This window comes from Anopheles marshallii, chromosome 2 (assembly GCF_943734725.1).
Source record: "Anopheles marshallii chromosome 2, idAnoMarsDA_429_01, whole genome shotgun sequence".
Lineage (NCBI taxonomy): Eukaryota > Metazoa > Arthropoda > Insecta > Diptera > Culicidae > Anopheles > Anopheles marshallii.
In genome coordinates, this window is record NC_071326.1 from 89,473,673 (window position 1) to 89,492,259 (window position 18,587).

The following is an 18,587-nucleotide window of genomic DNA, read 5'->3' on the forward strand; positions in this document are numbered from 1 at the left end:
CAAGCACGAAGGGTAGCAAATTTAGACAAATAATGTCACTAATGTTTACCGTCGGATTTGCATCGCCAAAGGTTCGTGTGCAGTAGGGGCCTGCGCGGAAGATAAAAAAAAGGGGAACAAAAATGATTACAAACATTTCAGATTGCGTTAGGAGGCAACCTTTCAGATGCTAACATCATCATCATCATCGCCATCGTCATGATCAACATCCGACCGAGCAACTTTTCGCGTATGCATGGCACACTATGGATGCTATTCAAAAAAAAACTTTGGCTCCATCCGCAGGACAACCCGCGAGAACACACAACCTCGGTGCATAAAGCCATCAACTGTGCACTTCATCCGTCGTCGGCGCCCTGCCATCACGGTAACTCCCCGGTGCAGCAGCAATTGCACTCCGAAATGGATCATTCATCGCACATTCTGCAGCGCTGGAAGCTTGTTGTTGCGTTTTCGTTTCACTCCTTCTTGAGATGCATCACACGTGCGCGGTGATGCTTCTGGACCCGGGACGCCAACCATTACACTAACGATTTGTGACTTCGCAAGCAGCGTAACCGCTCAACCCCGTCCAGCGCTGGTGGGGTTGGATGATTTATGGTATTTTTTGCATGTAAGTTTTTTACTTTCCTTCTCTCTCTTTCTCTCTCTCAGATTGCTACTTCTTACATATCATTTCGTCCACAAACCAATGTTACATGTTTCGCATGCATATGTTTGTTGTTTTACTCTCAAACTTGCATTTATGCACACTTGTTTCCTGCCTGCTCTCCCAAACCCCGCTTATGCATTTATGCACTCATCCTCAGCTTTGCATATGTCATTTGCTGCACTTCATTCTCGGTTGCTTCTGTTGCTATCTTCATTTCCGCTTCCAGCGCTTGTTCGCTGGTTCCTCTTGCCCTAGACGGTGTCGGTCGGTTCGGTTCGGTGTGCACGGTTAAGAATGCGACCGCTTCTTTCAACTTTCGCCCTGAAGGGAAAGAATATCTAGCGCGATAGAAACCACCACACACTGAACACAAAAGAGCACGGCAGCCGTTACGAATGGCACACTCGACCAGCCTCCAACCGATGTCTAATGAGTGCTTACGAATCGTTCTTTCACTTCAACGACGCGACCAGAAACCAAGAGAAAAGAACGACGCAAGGAACAACAAAAAATACGACCTGGACGCTCCATTTTCCATTCCCATTCTCACTCATGGGCTCATTATGACGCGGTAGTCGGTTGGTGAAACACAATTGTGCACATGCCAAACATTTGTGTTGCTGACAGGCTTCGTAGGCGTGTAGAACAAGGAAAAAACGACCAGTTGTGTAAAGGTTAGATGACCCAGAAGGGGTTCAAGTTGAAATAGCTTGAACTTGCCAAACAAATAGTTAGAAATTAGTTCTCACTGAGTTGGTACATAGACATTTGTTTAAGTCAAATGTTAAAGAATCGCCAAAACATATCGCATTACTGCAGATTTTATGTAATCTTAGCATAATTAATAAACTCTTCAATTTCAGCAAAACAAAGAGAGAATTTCTGGAACTCTTAGGATTTCTCGGCAAATGATAGGAATAATAAAGACGTTTAACACGGATTAGGAATCAGTATCCGGAAAACGATACCCTGGAGAAGTTGAAGAAGGAGAGAGCCTTGTCAACTTGGTCAACACAAAACAATGAGATCAACCAAGAAAAAATGTACTAATCAATAGAAGTATTAATTATTAGAACGTCTCGAAGAAATTCGAAAGTTTTTCGAAGCGAAAGAAAGCCTTAGGTTGTCTAGACTTCAGCCAGCAAATTTTTAAATAATTAATTCTGATAAACTAGCTAGTGCTATTTAGTTGCAATATGGTTAGGAGTTTTAAATAATTAATTCAATTGAAAGATATCTCATCTTGCTTCCATGAACATTCCATTAATTCCAGAGCCATTAGGCGAGGTCTGTCACTTCTGAATCTACCCACAAACATCTGTCAAGACGCACGAGCGTAAAACAACACGAAAAGCAACCCATGCTCCACGCAAAACCGCATCGAACAGTGCAGTGGAATTACTCGCTCGCGTGGCAGACATCATCCTGGTTCTGTACTTCTGGTTCACTGTGGGCAACCGATGTTTGGCTTCCTGTTACTGTCTTGTCTCGGAAATTATTATGTAAACCCAAACCGAGCGACATTTACGAGCGGGCTAATAGTGATGAGCCGCAGCGTGAATCGGGTGCAAAATAAACAAGCGCAAACCTCCACAATCTTCACCACACATCAAGGAAATGCAAACGCGGATCACGCTCAAGGTTTTGTGCATTCGATAGCAAACGCGTTTTTTTAACGATCCTGATCCGCTGTGTCCATCCGGAAGCGGGGCTTTGCGTAAAGTTCAACCATTTAAATATCGTATCATTCGTTCTGGGCACTGGTTGATTTTAGCAAGGACCTGTCGCTACGGCTGGTTGAGCAAGGCATTAAGAGTAAATACGCGATGCGATGCGTTGCACTCACCTGCACAGCCCATCCGCCCGCACCCTGCAAATAAGGAGTGTTGTGTTGGTTGGTGCGTCAATAAAACTTTATGCATTATTTATGAACAGTGGTGCATTTAATACAAAAAGAAAAAAGCATTGACGATTGACGAAACCCCCGCTATAGGTTAAGCTCCCCCTCCCCGCGAACACACGCTCTCAGAACCCATACGGTAAGTCATTGACGTTTCGGTACCGGTACAGCAAGCAGTAGCTCGCTGTCCCGCACTGGCAAAAGGTTGCTCGTTAACCGGTTAACGGTTTAACCGGCGATCGGATCAAATTACAAAAACAGTAAATAACTTTACCGTGCTGTTACTGTTTTAGTGCCACATTTTATAGTACCCATGCGAAAGGCGGGCGGCCCAAGGATGGGAGATGTACGTCACACACAGGGAATGCGCCACGATGCCTTTTCGCGCATATTCCGTTGCGGCGAGAAGCAAAATCACTGACGCAAGCGTAACCGGGAGCTAATCGTCGCAAAAAGGCCACCGGCCACCGGGGACCGACGAGCAATCGGGGTATAAATAAGCAAATAATATTACAAAAAAAAGCGTTTAAAATCAACAGACTCCATCAATGTCTTCCCGTGTAAACACACGTATGGCACGATCGGTCGCTTATCGGTGGTGGCGAAAGGAAGTCATGTGTTGTGCGCTTGCCGATTCCGATTGGCAGGGCCTAGTTAGATTAGCTGTAGTGGACCTCATCCTTCTCCACCCTACGCCGTGCGCATACAATTGCGCAATCGTTGCGGCTGGAATTGGAAAGTGATTAAAAGCGCAAATCATCTTGCACAAGCCATTTGCATAGTGGGCACGCTAGAATCTAGAACACCCTGTCAAGATGTGTGCGTAGACGTCATCTCCTTCTGACGGTTGGATTATCTAGGCGCTGCGAATTAGCACCGTGCTGCGTTTGTGGCCCAACCACTTGCAAGCCGCGGCGTGTTAATGGGCGGCTTGTTAGCAGTTAAAATTAACATCATCTGCTTCCACTAATCGATAGCTTTAGCACGATAAAGAATTGCGCCTCGCGAAGTTTGAGTTTCTACCGGTGCAGCTTACATCACGGAAAAGTGACGACTTAAAAAAAAAACCCCAAAACGAAGGAACAATCCTTACGCAAAGGTTGTCGGGCTCGCCGGGACACGAGACGCAAACAAGAATAAATTAATTTTTTACAATCTTAACCTGTACGATCGGTCCGTTGACGGACGACCCTGCGCTTCCGCCACTGTTTACCCAAACGCCCATCGTCCTTCTCTCCCGGTGCTCATCATCACCATGGATGGAACGGCACGTGGTACCTTCCACGTCCGAAACCTCCGGATGTTTTCTTTTCCCTTTTTGAGTGTAAGAAAAAATTAAATTAATTTCCCGGTCGACCCATTTTGTTTACCGGACACCGTGTACCGTGGCCCGAGCAAGCGGCAGGCTTAGCGCTGTCCGCCTTCTGCATCTCTCGGTGGAAAGTTTGATTGCCTAGGCTTTATTGTTTCCGAGCCTATCAACCGAAGGATCGGTCGTTCCTCGTTCTCCTTCACCAGGACCAATAATAATCAACGTGGATGTGTTTTTACCGTTCCATTACTTCCCACGTACACATGAAAACACGGTTTTGTTCGGTCGAGAAGATGTTTTCAAATAATTCACAGCCTCCTCTGATCTGAGTTCGTCGATGGAGGTGAAACATTTGTGTTCCAAGCACAGAAAGAACGCTTGGGAAGCCTGTTGGGTGCTTTGAAAAGTTTGAATTCTGTAGGAACAGTGCATGTATATTTTATTGGAACATTTGAGGTTGATAACAAGAGCTAATCCTGGCAAATAGAGTTTCATTTAAAAATACATTACTGAGGTTTGTGGTCTAAAGTCATCTCTCGCTTGACTTTAATTACCAGAACCATGTGGAACTTTATAGTCCTTAGACTAAGGCGGTCCTTCGCCATCCCAAACCGAGAATAGTTAAAATTCTCATAATAATTACTGATAAGAGTGCTATGCTAATGGAAATCTGCAACTCACAACAGCCTCAAAGCGCCATAACTTATTAAATCACCTAATAAGTTGCACTCATAAAAGAAGGATCAAATGAAACTAAAAAGGAGCTAAGCGGCAACTGAAAAACTACTCCAGGAAAGGCCACAAGAAGCTACCATTACCGGGCGCTATCAGACACGCATTCGACCTGTTGCACTGTACTGCTTCGTGCTGGCGAGGATACCCCGATGCCCGGGGCTCCAATGATGTGATGTCTTCAAGATACCGGATGCCTTCATCAGCACGCAAAAGGTGCACAGCGTCATCGACATCGCGCGGGTGTTGCACGAGTTTCTTATTATGAATCAAATTATTATCCTCCTGCGAATGCCGTCCGTCTTTCGCCCATGCGGTATAATTCCCAGCACATAATTTCATTCCGATGACGTTCTGTGGCCGACTTTTTTTTTGCTTCCGCGACGATGCCGTACAGCACCGGGAGCATCTTGAATATCTTCCCGTGTCGTCCTCCGTTTCGCTTTATGTTTCAACGACGAACGCTCGGCTTGGCGTCTTGTTCCGTTTGGTTGCGCTTTAAAACTTTTGATTTTTGTTGCTTTATCAGGACAACTTTTGTGTGCAAATAAAAAAACTTTTGCACCCCTCGGTAAAGCCTCCCAAGGGCACACTCTCGCGCGGAAGGGGAGCACGGGTGGGCGCATCAGCCGGAGTCAACACACAGCTGAGGCTCATTTTCCTTGCGGCTAGCGCGTTCTCGTTTGGCTGTTCTGTGCTTTCTGTTTGATTTTACCAAGGCCTGGCAAGAGCTTTGGGGCGTTGAGCGCTTGTGTCTTTTTGGTGCGGCTCTACTTTACACAGCGGCAGCGAGCGCAAAGGCGAGCGAGCCTGTCGTGGGCCGTGTATACTTAGCAGCCGTCGAAACATTGGAGCCGAACGTTCGAGATTGCTGGTGCCATTGTGCATAGCTGTGTCCTGTGTGTCCTCGTGAAACTATTGCCAACTTTTGCTCCCATAGTTCCACACCGGTCCCATTGGAAGGTGGCGGCCTGATCGTGGAACAGCAGGACGAACAGCGGACGAAAGCAGCGCCCTCTGCACATACACGTTCGAAAACAATGTTGATTAAAATTCATAAAGCATAAATTTCGTCCCTGCTTCTTCGCGCCAATTCATCATCAGCGACCGAAACGGACCACACGTACCACAGCCACCCATTGCCGTGATTCCGCACAGCCATCGGATACGTCATCGGCCCACCCACCTTCCGCCAAACCCCGGCCAGCCAATAAGGACGGTGTGCGATGTGTTTGATTTAGCGTCCAGCAGCATCACCACCACCCAACCACCTTTCACGACCAATTTCTTTCGACAAATTTTCATTCTATAAGCCCACACACACACACACACACATCTATTGTGTTCCTCCCGTTCCGACGTTCGATGGTACCAATTTGGAATTTCAAATAGTTTTTCCACCACACATCCAGAACCTCCGATGCTGCTGCGAACTTTTCCAGAGCGCTTACCCACCCCGCAAAATACCTCCACAGGATTATGGCTGTTTTATAGTAAGTTACAAAAGTGGGGGAACAACAACAGCAAAAAAGGCTACCCGGTCACCATCATACATATATATAGATATATAGACACAGACCAGGGCCAAGGCGCCGGGACATCAACATACTGTGTTCGCGGACGTGCGAAATAAATTTGCGAATCGTGCCGTGCATCGTCAATAAATGTTTGCCGAGGGCAACACCGTGGCAAGGGGTGGCCACCGTTGGGGGTGCAAAGCGAACGAAAGAAATGTGTACCATACCTTTGTCTTGCGTGATGAATTAAACGTTTTGTTGTCGTTTGGCTCGCTGAACGATTGCATTCCCCCCCCAAATCGCGGGTCGGATTTTAGGGTGGGAATGTTCTTTTAAACGATTTAAGGCACGTTTATGCTTTTCCGAGTGTTTTAAGTGGCACAATAAATCACTTTTTATTGAAATATTCTTAATTGTATTTTGAAAACTAACTTCTTCATACTTTCTTATAGGGAATAAGAGAGCTAAAGCCTAAGGCCTCTGAGAGGGTTCTTCAGATGTCCTTCCTCCGAACACTGACTTTGTATAAATTTTAAGAATTGTACCAATCGCTTTGAAAGCGGCTTTAGCTAAGGCAGTAGTAATGTTTCTTCCATATTTCCAAGGATATCTCTTTAAAACTCTACTCAAAATGATTTAATAACATCTTACAAAAGCCCTTGAAAACGACCTTACACAGCACGATTAGAACTCAAATCCTATCAAACCCAACCCCCATTTCTCCGTATGTTGGATTACACCGTCGTAGGAAAACGTTTCACCTACAGCAGAACGCTTTCAATTTTAAGGTTCAAGAACAATTGGGTACAGAAAAAGAAGTACGATTCCTGCCAAATCCTAATCCGTAATTCGATACACAAGATCCCGGTTGGGCTAAAGGGATCGCAAGGGACATCCCACCGGAGGGGCGGTGGGGTGTGTCAGAGCACCGATCAAAACCGTCCTCTTGCCGTGCGCTCGCGTGTGTGTGTGTGTGTGCACGTCTGTGTTCTAATTTGTTCCTTGGTCCTTTATCTGCTGCCAGCTGTTCGCTTGCCTGTCCGTACGATGGATGGTCCAAGATCGGACCGTATCGATATGCTGCCCGGTACGTGAAGATTATCAAACAATCGAATTTCGAAGATCTCCTTTTCGGTGTTTCAACCGGGCAACCGCAACCAGGCTTCCTGTGCAGGGCCACTGCACCGGGGGACACGAAACATGAAAAATGCATTCGGATGGCGCGGCATAACCGGCGCAACCCGGCTGACACAGACGGAAAGAAAGAACCAACTCGGCGATGAAAGCAAAGTGGGTAAAAACCCAATCGAAAACGGAACGTTCTGAAATATCCTTTCTCCTCCGAATGCGCCCGCTTATCGCGTGCCTGCGATGAGTGAGAATGAGTGGCGACACGATGCTCTTTCCATTCTGCGATGCGGAATCATCGATGGAGAAACCTAATCTTTCTCGTTTCCGACGGGGCAGAGGCCTTTCCAATCGAACGATCGATCGAACGCAACTGTAACTCGAGGCCACCGAAGATCTCACCGCACGGTACGGAACGGCATCATCTTCAGCGTCGCCATATCTCCAACGGGAGACCAGACCGATCGGTACGATGATGTTGATGCTCTGAAACACCAACTCAAGTATCGTGTTTCTCGCATCGAAATGTTGTGAACGATAGCGATTGCAGGACTCTTATCCGGGAGTGCGCTTAACAAATCGTAAAGAAAGGAAGAAATACGCTTTGCTGTGCGCTTTTTATTCGCTCGCTCAATTTCAACAAAAGAAAAACCCACCTCCCACCGCCCCGGCCGGCCATGGCTCCTCCGGCTGGATGGAAAGCGTCCGGGGTGAAAATTACATTCTCAGCATCTGGATTTGGTGGGTGACGCGGCGAGGCGAAGCATGAAGCAGCCCGCCCGGTTTCCCGGCAGCAGAAAGAAGTTAATCAAAGTGCACCAGAACACACCCGTAATCTGGTGAAGGGTGAAGAAATGTTGGACGATGCTGGTCAGCGAGATGGCACAGCGTATGATGAGCAGATATCATCATCACCATCATCATCATCACCACCACGACTCTCGCCAGACGACTCTGTGTGTACTCGGCCATGATTATTTCCTCCGACACCATTCGTCACACCACGGCCGGCGCTGCTCAGTAAACATTGTCGGAAAGCAGTAGCACAGATTGCATCGAATTTCAGCCAAACTACCCACTCTCGCCCATACACCGGCAATCGCATCCGAATCGCACCGAAACGGATGCAAAACTTTCTCATCAGAGCGCCGCCCGTTCGCCCGACATTCTCCGTCCGAAGAAGGAACTCGGTACGACTCTATTTTGCATCTGGGCAAAAACTTGCCAAGAAATGAAGGTCTGGTCGATGGAATCAAACCTCAAGACATGCTTCCGGTTTTGGGTGGAGATGAAGGCACATCACCAAACCGAAGGAACGCCATTTTCGGATTGGGTTTTTGCGCTTCCCCGTTAACCACATCCTGTGCAGATCTGCTGCCCCACCCTCGTCCTCTCGTCCGCACTGGAGCTCATTTATTTGCCGACGAGTGTGCGAGGGAAATAACAGGAAAAGAAACAAACCACCGCACAAGGGAACACACAACCCAACTACTGTGGTTCCGGTAGTTGGTGGTTTTCGCAGCTCACAAAAGAATCCCGGCGAACGAAGCAGTCCGGATGTTCTCGGAGCTCGAGCGCGATACCCATCACCGTACAAAACCGCACATACGCAACCCCGAAGGCGAGCGGCAGCGGCATTCACGACGAGACGGTAGAGAGTGCAATAATTAATGCAAATATACGAAGATCCCTGTGCAGCAATCCGTCGGTACACCGGACGAGGTATCTAATGGATTGCTGAACGACCACAACACGAACTGATCGATGCTTGGACGCGGTGGCATGAAGAACAAGCGCCCGCTACGTTGGCTACACGGCCAACCGTGCAGTAATTCTTCTGCCAGGTGAGTGCAAAGATGCTTTGCGTGTGGAACACCTTTGCACTCGACCCAGCAGACGGTGCAGGAGATTGCTTAATCCCCGGTGCATCTTTCCCGATGCTCCGGTGTAATCAGTCAAACGCTCCAGCCAGTGTCGTATAATAAAGGGATTCTGAGGGCTGAGCTGAAAGATGCAATCAGGGCAGAGACTACGGAGAAAAATGATGCTGCCCTAGGCTTCAAACTGCTACTGCCCTTAAGCTTCAACCATTTTGTGACGCTTCCATGGCCCGTGACTAATAGGTTAAGATCTGCCTCGGTAGACACGAACACGGGGAACTAAACGAATTCCATTCTTCCATCGTCACCTTCCGGTCCCACTCCCGCTACGGGACGTGTACATTTAGACACCTCCGGAGACACGCTTGTCCCACCGCTGTTCAGAGTAGCAGCGAGGATTAATAGGAATTCATTTTGTAATAATCCGCCGTCCAACGGAGCGGTTCCATCATTACGCGCATTCAAGGTCCAACGTTCCAGCAACTTCTCATCCCACCTGTCTCAACCTTGGTCATTTCCCAATGCCTACGGATGAAGAAAAATGTCAAGTTGAAATGCCAACGCACAAGATCCCGCTCCTGCCTAACAAAAAAGAAAGGCCAGTGAAGAATGTCTCTCCGGAATGTCACCTCAAAAATGGCTCGTTTTCAGTGCCGTCGGCATTCTTGGCCGGACTAACCGAAATGCGGGCTTCGGTTAGGCGTTTGGGCAAAAATCGGTAAGGAATGATCCAAAATATCGTAGTTTCTCGCTCCATGGACCAATTCTTTCGACTCCGCCATACACAAGTTTACACGTAATATGAGTTCCGGCCTATTTTTTTTGTTTTTGGGGGTTTGTGATGTTGATGAAGCGAATGAATGCGAAAAATTACACGTACCTTTCGCCAAACTTCCAAGGGGGTTTCCCACCGAGTGGGTCTCAGTTCAATCAAGCATGATACTGGCACCCCCGAGCCCCGGGGCGTACAAGCCTAATTAGGATTGCCATTTTTCATTCAAACGGCTTTCTTTCGAGCTGCGACCGGAGCAAAGTACGTCAATCATAATCACCCTTGCCATAAAACCGGACGTGACGAAACCGTCTCAAACGGCACCGGGCGAAAAAGTTTCCTCCCGAAAAGTCACCTTAGTTTTTCCACTTCTCGCTGTGTTCCGGGGAACTCACCGAATCGTTGCACAGAAGTACACCTCGTTTTTCACCGTGGGAATGTTTCCGTTTTTCCTTTTGCTTTTTTGGGTGCCTAGCTACCCCAATTTACCCCCCCAAAAAAAAAAAAAAATGGAACGGCATTCTTGCTGTTTGGCACAAGTAGTCAACCAGGCAATTTCCGGCAGAAGACCTAAAAAAGCGTCCATAAAGTTCACGGCTTCATCATCGGAGCAAAAGAGTGGGACCACCAGCGGTATCCCTTTGAAAAGTGCTCCCCCATCAAACCATTTAATGGAAGGGAAAAGAAACGCACCAAGGCGCCGGCAAGCGCTAAGAAAGTTTGTCCGAGAATTCTTTAGGGCTGTACGGTCACCTACCGCACACCCGCACTGTGCTCCAGAACCAGCAGAACGACATGCAGTGGCCAATCAATTTCCACCGAATAGAGCGCCCGGCGTAGAAGGCTCCGTTCCACAAATGAGCAGGGCCGGAGTTTTTTTCCCCCCATTGCGACAAAATTTTAAATTGCTATCCTTAAAGGCGACACAATCGCTCCGTCGAGAGCGGCGTCCAGGTGGAAGGTTGGCAAGTCTCGAGACGACGGTTCCATTAAATGAGAGTCTGTAACGAGTGTTGGGAGGGCCGTTCAATAGTCATTACTTAAGTTTGGCGCATTCGCAATCGTTCCGGTAGCCCGGCCACAGCGCCAAGGCCGTCGCATCCCGACGTCCCGACCCTCAGTCGACACCATCAACTGTTGTCTGCAGTCTGTTCTGGTGTGCGGCCAAAAAATATGTTCCGGTCACTTCCTTTCTGGTGTGCCCGCCGATAATGAACCCGGTCGACCCGGTTCGAACGGTTCGCTTTTTGGCAGGCGCCTTGGTACGCCATGAGGCTACTCTGGTCTCGTTGGTGCCAAACGGGGACCAGTTCTGGAATGAGTTACCCAAGAAACCGATGACTTGAGGCGTTGTCCATACGGTGCCATTGCTCGTTTGACTACACCTTCGTTGAGCAGCGAATACCAGCCAAGCTCATTCAAAATCTTCAAAGCCCAAATCGTCCAAACACGGATAAAACCCCCAAAACCACCATTCAAACATCAGTGGTTGATTACGTGGTACCGAAGGTTATCGGGCCTTCCCCATCCAGGTCGAACGGTCTTCGCTCGATTTGTGCTCGAGCACGGTAAAGCAATTTACCGCGTCCGATTGCCAACATTTTCTTATCATGTATTTTCCGGCCTTTCGTTTTACTTTTGTCCGGAGCAACGGATGAGTGACAGTGGTGGAAAGTCCTGACAAAATTCTATCGCACATTGGTTCTAAACGGACCTAAAAAATCGACGACATGCATTCTAGCGGGCCGAGCAACCAAGCAACAAACTCGGGACCTTTCTTTGAAAAAATTACAGCGCGAATGCTGGAAACTGGAGAGGAATTCCCCAGTCCAAGGTCGCACGGTACGTCTGATTACTTTCCGCGTAGCTAAAAAAAAGAGGGGGGGAAAACGAACTGGCATTGATTGATTTCCGAATTCCAACCAATTCCGCCCAAGTACTGCTTCCCTCCTGCATCGCACCGTTTACGTGCGATGCTTCCCGCTTCGAGCGACTCAATTTGAGCTCTCAAATTCAATTATTGGAAAAGTAGTGTCCCCCGTCCCTACGTACCCGCCGCTGTCGCTAGAGTACAATTGGCACAAATTTACCCGAAACCGAGAAAATGGTGCTGGTACTGTGGGATTAAATGTTTCGCCGTTCACGTCCCCCAGACAGGAAGAGTGCGGCCGCGCACACCTGCGAGACGGTAAATTGCCGCTCGGCATTGTGAATGAAATGCTGTGCTCCACTTTTATAGCCACATTCTGCCTCGGGAGGTCCTTGCCGTTCGGAAAGTCAACTGGAAAATGATGAAAAATTCCAACTCACTGTTCCGGTACGATTGGAACCAGCGGAGGAGTTGAAATCAACAACAAAAACGCGAAACAAAAAACCTAAAACTCCACCAAAACCCGGGGCCTAATGCCTATGACATTCCGAACAGAACACCGGAAAGAAGAGAAAGATTCTGGAAAAAAAAACATAAAGGAAGAGCGGACACACTGTCAATTCCGGCCCGGATCGAATTCGAACCCAACCGAAGCGGGGAAAAAGGAACGAAAATGAAAACACCACCGCCTAATGAAGGGAATCGAAACAAATAAAATACCGTCCCGACGCTGCGTTCTGTGGAAGGGGAAGCGAATCCGAAACATATTCGCTCATCATAACAAACAAATTATGAGTAATTGATGATGGCCAAGGGAACGGAACGCATCCAGCCGCGTTCGATCGTGCATCGTTGACGTTTGACAAACGGGGCGCCACGTTTCTTGTGTGCCCGGTGAAAGAACGGCCCGGGAGCATTCCGAAATTCCGTGTTCGCTTTGTTTCGAAACTAATAAAGTTGAGAGTTAATATTTTTTTTTGGGCTCTTCATTTCCACCTTTCACGCAACAGCAGGACTTTTGGACGAAGTATCAACGAAAAAAGAAAAACAAACCCCCTGCTTGCAGCATTAAAACTTTTAGAGGAGTTTCCTATTTTTTTTGGCCGTTTTGCCTTTTTTGATTTTCTGGTAATGGCTTTCGGTGGCCATCCTTCACCTATTTTACGCTACAAACATGCCCACGGACCCTTAACGTCCGAGGGTTTCGATAAGTTTCGAGTAGTTTGATTTGAAGTTTGCTTAATCACCCCAGAAATGGTTCGCGTCGACGATGGCCGGGCCCTACTATTTTGAGCTCCTTTTTTATTTTTGGGAATCATGCTACAGAAACAAAAAAATAAAACGAAAGATCATAACTCAAACAAACACACTACTTTTGGACCAAAATGCTGGTCGGACACTGTTTCTGTTCTTCGCGCACGCGTTCGCCTACCGTGGTTGAGGTAGGTTAGTGCACAACGAAATGATTAATGACCCACTTCCTGTTCACGAGGTTGGATGTCTGCCGCTTACTAATGGCATACGTACCCCGCACCAGAGGTCATTTAACCACCGGGCACCCACCGATGCAGTCGGTTCTAATTGCTATTATTTACGGTCATTGTTGCTGTTGGTGCTGCTGGGTTGGAAAGGAACACAGTAACAGATAGCAGGCTGTGGGTCTCCGGTTGAACCCCGCACCAAATAGACTCCGACACGTGCCTTGGATATGAAGGAACTCGAGGAACTGGATGCTATTTTTTTTTGTAGCCCTCAATAGACAGCTGATCGAATCGAACTATCAACATATGTCCAACCGATTTGCCCTATTGCGCCACCGAAGGTCAAGGGTGTAGCAGAGTCCACAGGGACCCCTCAACAGGGTCACCAAAGGGTGAGTACAAGCTCAATACCCCGTGACGCAACATTAATTGGGCATTTGGCTCGAAATGAGTTTCCAATAGGTCGCAAAGGTACACATGTCCACGCTACATGCTAATGGTCACGTACCTGACCCGGGACATGGTTGTTACTGGCCGTCGTCATGCCGATCGATCCGATTGCCGATTGTAATCACCCGCTGCTGATAGCAAAGCGATGGCGCCCACACTGTAACGCTTTCTGTTTCCAGGGAGTAACAGATTCTACGCCTAGAATCCGGCACGAACTGATACGGAAACAAGCAGGATCCTCGATTTATTGGCTTGTAACACTTTTTACATAACGCAAAAATCGATAAGAGTCGTATCAATCGGGATCTCTCTCCTTGTGAGCCCACTAAAGAGCTTTGACCGATTGTGGACTGATAAGTTCCTGAGGTTGGAATTGTGATCATTAACAAGGTGAACAAGTTAGCATTGTTTCAAAGTGTTTAGTATTGGAAAGATGTCTTCAAGTTCCTTATTTCACCATAGATATTATTTGAGCGAAAAGGAAGCAAATTCTTGCCCTATATTCCTCTACAAAGATTGCTCCAACAAACATATTACGGGTATTGTTGCCTTTATCCTTCGCAACAATACTTTGACGATCCAATCTGATGTGTGTCTCTCGTTTTGCTTTCATCGTTTACACACCTTTCCGAACACGGTTACATGCCCATGAATTTGCTTCCATTACGCAGCGAGAGGTTATAACATTTTGTTACATTTTATTGCAGCTCCCTTTCGTAAGGCAACAGTGGAGTACACGCGAGGAAAAATGAAACACATTCAAACAATGCGAGAAGGAATCGACGGCGGAAACAAACCTCAGCTTACAACGAAGAAACCCCTCGAAGGCATTTTACCTTGTCCGAAAGGACACACACACACACACATATATATATAATCCTTGGGACAACATCCGAGCGAGTAAAAAGGACACAGAGCAACAGCACAAACAAACAAAAAAAGAAGCTAATCCAAATAGAACGGAATCCATTAGTTCCAATTACCATTCCGGAGAAGGCGTAGATGCTTGAGCAATCGTCGCTTTGAGATGAGATGAAGCAGCAAAAAAAAAAGAACACGTGAACCGCTGGTGTTGGAAGAAAAGGGCCCAACCAGCGAGAGATATGGACCCGGGCAGATAAAAGGATTAAAATAAGGTAAGACGGGCAGACCGGGCTGAACATAAAGCGATAGCAAAACGCTTAGAGACCCTCTCGTTTTGATAGTGCCTCGAAGGCTGAGTGGTGTAGGTCGTTCGCATCTCTTCCTTCCAGACACAGAAAACACACAGACGGACAGGACAGGAAGGCCCGAAAACGTGCAGGCCAGTGATGGGAATTATTGGATTGCTGTTTCTTTCTGCTGCTGGCAAGAAATGGTACCTCAAGAATGGTGACTGGCGGTCCACCAGAGCTTGCGAGCACTGGGCACGGTAATAATGAGTGATGGAACACCGGTAATGGTCCAGGACCAGTCGTGTGCCCCATTCCTGGACGATGAGTCACACCGGAGTTGCTAATGGACTCCGGTGCTGTTGTAACCTCAACAACCGGCACACAAATCGAGTGACGGCAGCAACGTGCCGAATTGCCGAAGAAAGACCCCTAACAGGGACGGATGGAAAGATGCTGCGCCAGATCAACCTAGATCAATCTTCATTTGCGACATAATCGCTACGCAACATGGTTCCACACACACACACACACACATGGCCGGAATGTGTGACGTTTAGAAGGATACTACACTACACTGCCACCACATTCCGAAACCGTCAAGCCCGGAAGGATAATTGACACATTCGATTAGTATTTATGGCGCGAAACCGCTCGAAAAACACCGCTAGCGTGTGCACGGGGCGGTGAGTGACCGGGTCGAAGAACCGGCCACCGATCGATAACGTTCGCGCGCACGTACGCGGCCGCCCATCAAGGCAAACGGGAACCGATTAGACTTTGCGCGGCTTTGCGTTATCGAATGGCGGACGCTGAACGGGTGGATAAAGCGTACAAATCACCTTCCACAGCCCCCCACCCCATGTCCAAGGTTAGTTGCGTGGAAATAGGTTGGTTTAACCTTTTTTCTCTCTTTTTGCTGCTGCTTTTTTCGCACAGCATGTGTGCGTCCGGGTGGGCGCGAACGGAACTCACGCGGAAGTTATAAGCGACGCATACGAATAAGAGTTTTTTTGTTGCTTTTGTTGGTACTGTTGCTGTACTGCACCCCAACCCGAAGCCATCCCGACCCGTGACGTGGGAGATAAATTTCATCAATAAAATTTTTGGCCACACCAAATACCGTTCCCTACCCATCGTCCGGTCCGATATGTATCCTGCGGCCCGACGAGACGGAACAACTGGATGGCTTCGCCGGATGCGATACGAATGCATAATTGAGCAGCCTGCCACCAAACTCGTCCCCACCGTTTGCGGGGTGTGGCCACCCAACCTGATGGCCAGCTGATGTTGCTTGTGGTACGAAACGATCGTACTCGCAATGCGATTGTGGTGCGCGGGCGAGAGTTAAAAAAAAACAAAACCACATGCCGTTCGAATATTTATGGAGCCTTCCGCACGAAAGCGCTATCTGACGCCCGAAGGTGCTGCACCCCGGCGAAACCCCGGTGCCGTGCGTTCGCGCGGTAAACAAAACTCAATACCTCGATTTAAACAGCGGGCGAACAGGCGGGGTTCGATTTGCAAACCGCCGCAAGATCGAGAGATGCAAAAACCGAAAAACCTCACCACATCCGAAATAGTAATCGAGTAAAACGTAACCTCGAAAACACACAACCGATTCGGCTGTCCTTCCGTTTTTTTTTTTTCGCTCGTTCCTATTGGACATGCATCATGTTCCTCACTGTGGCGAACCGTCGGAACCGACCGATCGCTCGGTAGAAGTTCACCCTCGGGCAATAGATCTAAAGGGTACAGAGTTTATCTTAAATTAATGTCAATCAAGTTCTGGTGCTCTTTGTTTTTTTGGGAGGTTTTGTTTCGGGTTTCATTCCGTTTGTTCCGATTCCGGTGGCTTCCGGCTTTTTCCGACACGGGAGGATACATTTGATAAGCCACTGTCACGAGGAAGAGCACCGTGACGTGGCTAGTAAGCGGCACCCAGCGTTCGTACGAACAACTTTTCGCTGCTCAATACGGAACGACCGGCACCCGAAATGCTCGGCTCTGCTGGAAAGTGTAGCCGGGGCAGGGCAAATTGTTGGTTAGTTTGGGACCCTTATCTTGAGGTACACTTCCCAAGAGTAGCGTTGCTGCTCAGAACCTAGAACGCCGTACGTCGTGCAGTGCCCATTTTACGGAGATAAAACAGGACCAGCTCGTCTTATCATTTGTTCCCGCTGTTGTGTTTCCATTCCCATCCGGCCCTCGGAAACTCATAATACTATTCCAATCAACATTCCTGCATCCAGGACACGGGATGTTTGTATGGGTTTTTGGGAAGTTTGGAGACAGAGACTTCCATGTGGACCACACGCTGTAACTGTGCGCATATTGTCCAACTTACCCTCAAATGCACACGGTGGGAATTGATCAGTCCGGAGTTCGCAAACTTCTAAAGTACATAAGCAAATTAAACGGAATTCTGACAAACTTTGGTACAGAAAAGAGAACGTTCCAAAATGCATCAATTTGTATTTTAGTTTATTAAATTCCTGCTCTATTTCTATAGTCCAGCACACTCATGTTGGGAGATAGAGTTAGAGTTCCGAGAGCTAGAGATGAAAATAGTTGTTTTCGGCATAAATTAACATAGAAATAGTTATAACGTATAAAATTTCCCAACAGGATCTTTTGTCCAGACGATTGCTTCAAACATGCCCACTGTGCAGCAGAAGGATTTATCGCCGTGTTCTGCTGCTGCTGGCTAAATAGGCTGTAGTTTATAGATAAAATTTCTCAATTTTCCAACCACCACCGGAATGAAGTTTTTCTTCAACGGAAAACTGTATTACTTTCGCCCTTTGCAAAAAAAAACACATACTCAACTACGGAAGGTACCTCTCGCAGGTTACCGTAGACCGTAGAGGGAGAGTTCCAAAACTTCCAGCCGTAAAGCACCTTTCCCAGTTATTGCATTCCGATCCCAGCAGCCCAACTGGGTTGATTTATTACACTTACCGTTTCGTTGCCACTGGCGAAATTTGTGATACAGAAAGCAGGAACACATGCAGAAGATCGACGACAGGATCATGAGCGTCAGCACGATGCCAACCCACACATCACCGATGAACCGCTCGTACGTCGGGTCGAGCATCTGCTCCGTGCCGGCACCGCCCAGCCCATCCCGGCCCCGGTTCGCGAACGATTGCAGGCTGTTTAGCAGACCGTAGTCGCTGCTGCCATTGCTGTAATCAATACCACCGAACAGGCTGGATCCGGACGAACCGAACCCACCGAACCCACCGCTATCAGCCATCCCGCCGAATGGCGCCGCTAGCCTTGCCGCTGCCCCACTGGCGGCGTTCTGTTGCTGCTGGTGTAGGTTCTGCCAGAACAGCGTGTAATTGTTGCCCCGGATCAGCTTGTCAAAGTCGAGATTCGTCGGTATTTCGAACGTTATCTTTGATTCGAAGTTTTCGATCATTTTCGTTCCGCAAGTATCCTGTGCCCGAGATGCTTCGACGCAGCCACACGCACACACTAAACGTCGATAGATTGATAGCACGATTACGGACAGGAACCTTCGCAAGACATACCAAAACACCACTAGCGCTGATGTCGTCACCAGAATTCTCGTAGAATGCCGATTCGCAATATTCGTTCACAAGCGAACACCAACACACAGATTATGATTCTTTATCTCTTCCTTTCGCTTCTGATAGCAGCAAAATTATGCGTTTTTTTTTTTGTTGTTTCGGTACACACACGCACCACTGCTATGGGACACTTTTCGCACAGA

At 47.9% G+C, this 18,587-nt stretch overlaps 1 protein-coding gene across 1 annotated transcript in view; it reads right to left on the reverse strand.

The window, feature by feature from the left end:
* Window positions 1–18,272, reverse strand: part of LOC128708401 (protein commissureless 2 homolog) — a 42,681-nt gene extending 24,409 nt beyond the window's left edge. Inside the window, exon 1 of the mRNA XM_053803378.1 lies at window positions 17,807–18,272. Coding sequence (XP_053659353.1) covers window positions 17,807–18,272 — 466 coding nt within the window. The remainder of the gene's footprint in view (window positions 1–17,806) is intronic.
* Window positions 18,273–18,587: the final 315 nt, after the last annotated feature.